General features: G+C 42.5%; 1 protein-coding gene across 2 annotated transcripts in view; it reads right to left on the reverse strand.

The window, feature by feature from the left end:
• LOC306928283 (tetratricopeptide repeat protein 39B-like) overlaps window positions 1-7500 on the reverse strand; it is a 47466-nt gene that overhangs the window by 23746 nt on the left and 16220 nt on the right. For both annotated transcript variants that reach the window (XM_079508274.1, XM_079508275.1), the window contains one exon: window positions 6906-7037. In XM_079508274.1, the coding sequence (XP_079364400.1) occupies window positions 6906-7037 (132 nt within the window). The remainder of the gene's footprint in view (window positions 1-6905; window positions 7038-7500) is intronic.

Genomic DNA, 7500 nt, shown 5'->3' on the forward strand with positions numbered 1-7500 from the left:
CAGTGTTAATGATGCTAATGAAGGCTCTGTTCCATTCTGGTCAAACAGAGTCAGTGTTAATGATGCTAATGAAGGCTCTGTTCCATTCTGGTCAAACAGAGTCAGTGTTAATGATGCTAATGAAGGCTCTGTTCCATTCTGGTCAAACAGAGTCAGTGTTAATGATACTAATGAAGGCTCTGTTCCATTCTGGTCACACAGAGTCAGTGTTAATGATGCTAATGAAGGCTCTGTTCCATTCTGGTCAGACAGAGTCAGTGTTAATGATGCTAATGAAATGGTAAATGGTAAATGGTGCATTTATATAGCGCCTTTATCCAAGGCACTTTACAGAGATTGTGCATTACATTCACCTATTCACACACACATACATACACCGATGGCAGCGGAAACCATGCAAGGCACCAACTAGCACATCGGGAGCAATTAGGGGTTCAGTGTCTTGCTCAAGGACACTTCGACAGTAACTCTGCGGGAGCCCGGGTTCGAACTGGCAACCTTACGGTTACCATCCAGGCACTCTACCCCTGAGCCACCGCCGCCCCTCTGAAGGCTCTGTTCCATTCTAGTCAGACAGAGTCAGTGTTAATGATGCTAATGAAGGCTCTGTTCCATTCTGGTCACACAGAGTCAGTGTTAATGATGCTAATGAAGGCTCTGTTCCATTCTGGTCAAACAGAGTCAGTGTTAATGATGCTAATGAAGGCTCTGTTCCATTCTGGTCAAACAGAATCAGTGTTAATGATACTAATGAAGGCTCTGTTCCATTCTGGTCACGCAGAGTCAGTGTTAATGATACTAATGAAGGCTCTGTTCCATTCTGGTCACACAGAGTCAGTGTTAATGATGCTAATGAAGGCTCTGTTCCATTCTGGTCAAACAGAGTCAGTGTTAATGATGCTAATGAAGGCTCTGTTCCATTCTGGTCAAACAGAGTAAGTGTTAATGATACTAATGAAGGCTATGTTCCATTCTGGTCAAACAGAGTCAGTGTTAATGATGCTAATGAAGGCTCTGTTCCATTCTGGTCAAACAGAGTCAGTGTTAATGATGCTAATGAAGGCTCTGTTCCATTCTGGTCAAACAGAGTCAGTGTTAATGATGCTAATGAAGGCTCTGTTCCATTCTGGTCAAACAGAGTCAGTGTTAATGATGCGAATGAAGGCTCTGTTACATTCTGGTCAAACAGAGTCAGTGTTAATGATGCTAATGAAGGCTCTGTTCCATTCTGGTCAAACACAGTCAGTGTTAATGATGCTAATGAAGGCTCTGTTCCATTCTGGTCAAACAGAGTCAGTGTTAATGATGCTAATGAAGGCTCTGTTCCATTCTGGTCACACAGAGTCAGTGTTAATGATACTAATGAAGGCTCTGTTCCACTCTGGTCAAACAGAGTCAGTTAATGATACTAATGAAGGCTCTGTTCCATTCTGGTCAAACGGAGTCAGTGTTAATGATACTAACGAAGGCTCTGTTCCATTCTGGTCAAACAGAGTCAGTGTTAATTATACTAATGAAGGCTCTGTTACATTCTGGTCAAACAGAGTCAGTGTTAATGATACTAACGAAGGCTCTGTTCCATTCTGGTCAAACAGAGTCAGTGTTAATGATACTAACGAAGGCTCTGTTCCATTCTGGTCAAACAGAGTCAGTGTTAATTATACTAATGAAGGCTCTATTACATTCTGGTCAAACAGAGTCAGTGTTAATTATACTAATGAAGGCTCTGTTCCATTCTGGTCAAACAGAGTCAGTGTTAATTATACTAATGAAGGCTCTGTTCCATTCTGTTCAAACAGAGTCAGTGTTAAATATGCTAATGAAGGCTCTGTTCCATTCTGGTCAAACAGAGTCAGTGTTAATGATGCTAATGAAGGCTCTGTTCCATTCTGGTCAAACAGAGTCAGTGTTAATGATGCTAATGAAGGCTCTGTTCCATTCTGGTCACACAGAGTCAGTATTAATGATACTAATGAAGGCTCTGCTCCATTCTGGTCACACAGAGTCAGTATTAATGATACTAATGAAGGCTCTGTTCCATTCTGGTCACACAGAGTCAGTATTAATGATACTAATGAAGGCTCTGTTCCATTCTGGTCAAACAGAGTCAGTGTTAATGATGCTAATGAAGGCTCTGCTCCATTCTGGTCAAACAGAGTCAGTGTTAATGATGCTAATGAAGGCTCTGTTCCATTCTGGTCAAACAGAGTCAGTGTTAATGATGCTAATGAAGGCTCTGTTCCATTCTGGTCAAACAGAGTCAGTGTTAATGATGCTAATGAAGGCTCTGTTCCATTCTGGTCAAACAGAGTCAATGTTAATGATGCTAATGAAGGCTCTGTTCCATTCTGGTCAAACAGAGTCAGTGTTAATGATGCTAATGAAGGCTCTGTTCCATTCTGGTCAAACAGAGTCAGTGTTAATGATGCTAATGAAGGCTCTGTTCCATTCTGGTCACACAGAGTCAGTGTTAATGATGCTAATGAAGGCTCTGTTCCATTCTGGTCACACAGAGTCAGTGTTAATGATACTAATGAAGGCTCTGTTCCATTCTGGTCACACAGAGTCAGTGTTAATGATGCTAATGAAGGCTCTGTTCCATTCTGGTCAAACAGAGTCAGTGTTAATGATACTAATGAAGGCTCTGTTCCATTCTGGTCAAACAGAGTCAGTGTTAATGATACTAATGAAGGCTCTGTTCCATTCTGGTCACACAGAGTCAGTGTTAATGATACTAATGAAGGCTCTGTTCCATTCTGGTCACACAGAGTCAGTGTTAATGATGCTAATGAAGGCTCTGTTCCATTCTGGTCAAATAGAGTCAGTGTTAATGATACTAATGAAGGCTCTGTTCCATTCTGGTCAAACAGAGTCAGTGTTAATGATGCTAATGAAGGCTCTGTTACATTCTGGTCAAACAGAGTCAGTGTTAATGATACTAATGAAGGCTCTGTTACATTCTGGTCAAACAGAGTCAGTGTTAATGATACTAATGAAGGCTCTGTTACATTCTGGTCAAACAGAGTCAGTGTTAATGATACTAACGAAGGCTCTGTTCCATTCTGGTCAAACAGAGTCAGTGTTAATGATACTAATGAAGGCTCTGTTCCATTCTGGTCAAACAGAGTCAGTGTTAATGATGCTAATGAAGGCTCTGTTACATTCTGGTCAAACAGAGTCAGTGTTAATGATGCTAATGAAGGCTCTGTTCCATTCTGGTCAAACAGAGTCAGTGTTAATGATACTAATGAAGGCTCTGTGTTAATGATGCTAATGAATGATGCGCGCACACACACACACACACACACACACACACACACACACACACACACACACACACACACACACACACACACACACACACACACACACACACACACACACACACACACACACACACACACACACACAGTGTCACAGAGTCAGTGTTAATGATGCTAATGAAGGCTCTGTTCCATTCTGGTCAAACAGAGTCAGTGTTAATGATACTAATGAAGGCTCTGTTCCATTCTGGTCAAACAGAGTCAGTGTTAATGATACTAATGAAGGCTCTGTTCCATTCTGGTCAAACAGAGTCAGTGTTAATGATGCTAATGAAGGCTCTGTTCCATTCTGGTCAAACAGAGTCAGTGTTAATGATGCTAATGAAGGCTCTGTTCCATTCTGGTCACACAGAGTCAGTGTTAATTATACTAATGACGGCTCTGTTCCATTCTGGTCAAACGGAGTCAGTGTTAATGATGCTAATGAAGGCTCTGTTCCATTCTGGTCAAACAGAGTCAGTGTTAATTATACTAATGACGGCTCTGTTCCATTCTGGTCACACAGAGTCAGTGTTAATGATGCTAATGAAGGCTCTGTTCCATTCTGGTCAAACAGAGTCAGTGTTAATGATGCTAATGAAGGCTCTGTTCCATTCTGGTCAAACAGAGTCAGTGTTAATGATGCTAATGAAGGCTCTGTTCCATTCTGGTCAAACAGAGTCAGTGTTAATTATACTAATGACGGCTCTGTTCCATTCTGGTCAAACGGAGTCAGTAGGTGCGTTTCCATAAAGCCGTTTTTTTGCGCATTAAGGCTCTTGCGCAAAATCTCCTGGATGGAAACACATCAAAGTGCGAATAAGTCTCCATTTTTCGCAAAAACACTTTTTCGCTTGGAGGTTGCGGATTTAGGCTTTTTCGAAAAAAGGGAAATGCGCAAATAGTGTATGGAAACACTTGCGGAAAAGGTTTTTAATTAGAAAGCATTGAACTCGCATTATATCGCTTTTGAACAGTTGGAAAATAAAATAAAAACGATGGGGAGGCAGTGGAGTGAACGGTGCATGGGTGGGGGTGATGTTGTGGATACATATGTCCCAATTTACTACTACCCGACCTGTCCGATTAATAATTAGTGTGGTTTAGTGTGGTTGCCCTAACAGGGCAACCAGACTATTGTAATTGTAACACTTTATTATTCTTTTCATTTACTGGAGTAACCCTAAACTTTGTATCACTACTCCTCCCACAGTTTTGACTGTACGCACTTGAGCCATATGTCAAATTGACCGGCTTCATCGGGAATGGTGTGCTTGTATTTTTTTAAGAGAAATGTTATATAGTTTAATTGATATGAATTTATTAGTGATTTAAATTTCCCCATTGACATGAATGGGAAAGTGCGAAAAATAACATTCAAGTATTTTTTCCTCGGAGACTGTAAGGGCTATAGTTACAAAACTTGGAGGCTAGGTTCATAATAATTACTAAAATTAATTAACTTATAATGTTATCGGTCGGCCTCATGGTGGCGCTATAACAGCCCACTTTACGTTTTGGCTTATAACTCTTAAACCGTAGGTCGTAAAATCAAAATATTTTTTTCCCTAGATTTCTTGGGTCATGTCGCATCTCCCCATATAGGCCACGCCCATTTGCGTCATGATAGATTTTCCGCCATTTTGAATTTTCTCCAAAACACACTTTTGGCTCCTCCTCCTACATATTTTGTCCAAATCTCACAAAAGTCGGCACACATGATCTCCGGACCCATCCGATTAAAACACCAACTGCAGAATTTTGGTAGTGCGTATCGTTCGGCCGTAATCGTCGTCCGAAGTTAGTAGGAGGGGCCTATATCACAAAAAATGCCATAAACCACGAACGAAATGTCCAATCCATCCCAAATTTGAATCACATGTCGCGGGTGGTTGAATCAACCAAGTACCAAAAGCAATTCTATTTTCATCCATAGGGGGCGCCGCAAATGCGAGAAATGTAACCGTTTGTCGCAAAAACATGATTTTTGGGGGGATAAATCCCCTCCGAATTACTTACGCATGATCGCAGGGGTGACGCGACATTGCAATTGGCTGGCAATATCAGTGGGAGGGGCATATGTAAGCCACTGCGGCAACCACACTTTGCAATTTTTTAAAATTGCGACCTTTCTAGTTGTGTAGTGTGTTCAAAGATCCCATATGAAGTCTGAATCCTCCCGAGTTGATCAGGGCGCTCCGATCATTTTGTTATCTGGATCGCTACTGTATGGATGCAACACACACACACACACAGTACACACGCATACGCACACACGCACACAAACACGTGGACTACGAGTAGTGTAGTAGACTAAACTTGTATATAACCTAGCTGCCTGTGTCCCTGCAGGCTATTCGATTTCGATCCATGCATATGCTTCATCTATTCTTATATATTTATATTCATTGCATAAGATAAGCAACCTAAACGTGTAGGCTATATGCTATATAGCCGATGAAACAAGTTATTCACAACTGTTTGCAGCTGCAATCAATAAATGTACAGTATAAACGACCAGTATGCTGTTGCTCCAATCGAGTCCCGCGACATATAGGCTATACATGCCGAATATATTAAGACAAGCGTTACACACCAAATCGTTCTTTGTACGTTCTTTGACTGTAGGTGTCGTCAATACTGTGAAAGCAGAAGACGGTCGGTCAGCCGCTGACCAGGGATCAGATTACAGCGCAGTATATGCGTCCCGTCCGTTAAACTGAGAGCACACAAACAGCGCATCAAATCAATGGTGTGAACATCGATTAGGACTACTTTACATGAGCCTCACGTTACTGGCAAAACAGTGCAACCTACTGCATATTTCATGAACTTATGTCATATGCGCATTTTATCAGTTTAATGGAAACACCGACAATTCGCTTTTCTTTTTTCGACTTAATGAACATACGCTTCCTTTTTTCGCAAAGGCTTAATGGAACCGCACCTAGTGTTAATGATGCTAATGAAGGCTCTGTTCCATTCTGGTCAAACAGAGTCAGTGTTAATTATGCTAATGACGGCTCTGTTCCATTCTGGTCACACAGAGTCAGTGTTAATGATGCTAATGAAGGCTCTGTTCCATTCTGGTCACACAGAGTCAGTGTTAATTATGCTAATGACGGCTCTGTTCCATTCTGGTCACACAGAGTCAGTGTTAATGATGCTAATGAAGGCTCTGTTCCATTCTGGTCAAACAGAGTCAGTGTTAATGATGCTAATGAAGGCTCTGTTCCATTCTGGTCAAACAGAGTCAGTGTTAATGATGCTAATGAAGGCTCTGTTCCATTCTGGTCACACAGAGTCAGTGTTAATTATGCTAATGACGGCTCTGTTCCATTCTGGTCACACAGAGTCAGTGTTAATGATGCTAATGAAGGCTCTGTTCCATTCTGTTCACACAGGGTTCTGCTATTGTGCATGATGACTCACTAATCCTTAGGGCAATCGCACACACACACACACACACACACACACACACACACACACACACACACACACACACACACACACACACACACACACACACACACACACACACACACACACACACACACACACACACACACACACACACACACACACACACACACACACACAGACCTCTGGCATGTGTGTAGAGCATCTTTGATGGTCATCATGGCCACCTGGATGTCTCCCTGCTCAAAGGTCATGGCCGCCTGCATGACCAGAATGCTGCTGTAGCCCAACGCGTGGTACATGCTGTGTCGCCACCTGCATGAGGGCACGCACGCACGCACGCACGCACGCACGCTCGCAACGCACGCACGCACGCACGCACGCACGCAACGCACACACACACACACACACACATACACATACGCACACACACACACACACACATCAGTAACGAGTTCTTTCAGATCATGTGTAAGGGCCGATTCATACTCCTATTTTAGAGCCGAATAAAAGTCGGTTCGTCTCTGTAGAGCCTACAATGTGACGTCATTTGAGGTTCGGGGGGGCGGGTACCGTCCTAAAGTCGGCTCTTCGGTGCTACTGAAAATTTCTGACGAGCCGAAATCATTTCGGCACTACAGCGCCGAAACAGAGGTAAAGTAGGAGTATGAATCGGCCCTAAGACCTGAGAGGTAAAATAGGAGTATGAATCGGCCCTAAGACCTGAGAGGTAAAATAGGAGTATGAATCGGCCCTAAGACCTGAGAGGTAAAATAGG

This window comes from Electrona antarctica (genome assembly GCF_951216825.1).
Source record: "Electrona antarctica genome assembly, chromosome: 8".
NCBI lineage: Eukaryota > Metazoa > Chordata > Actinopteri > Myctophiformes > Myctophidae > Electrona > Electrona antarctica.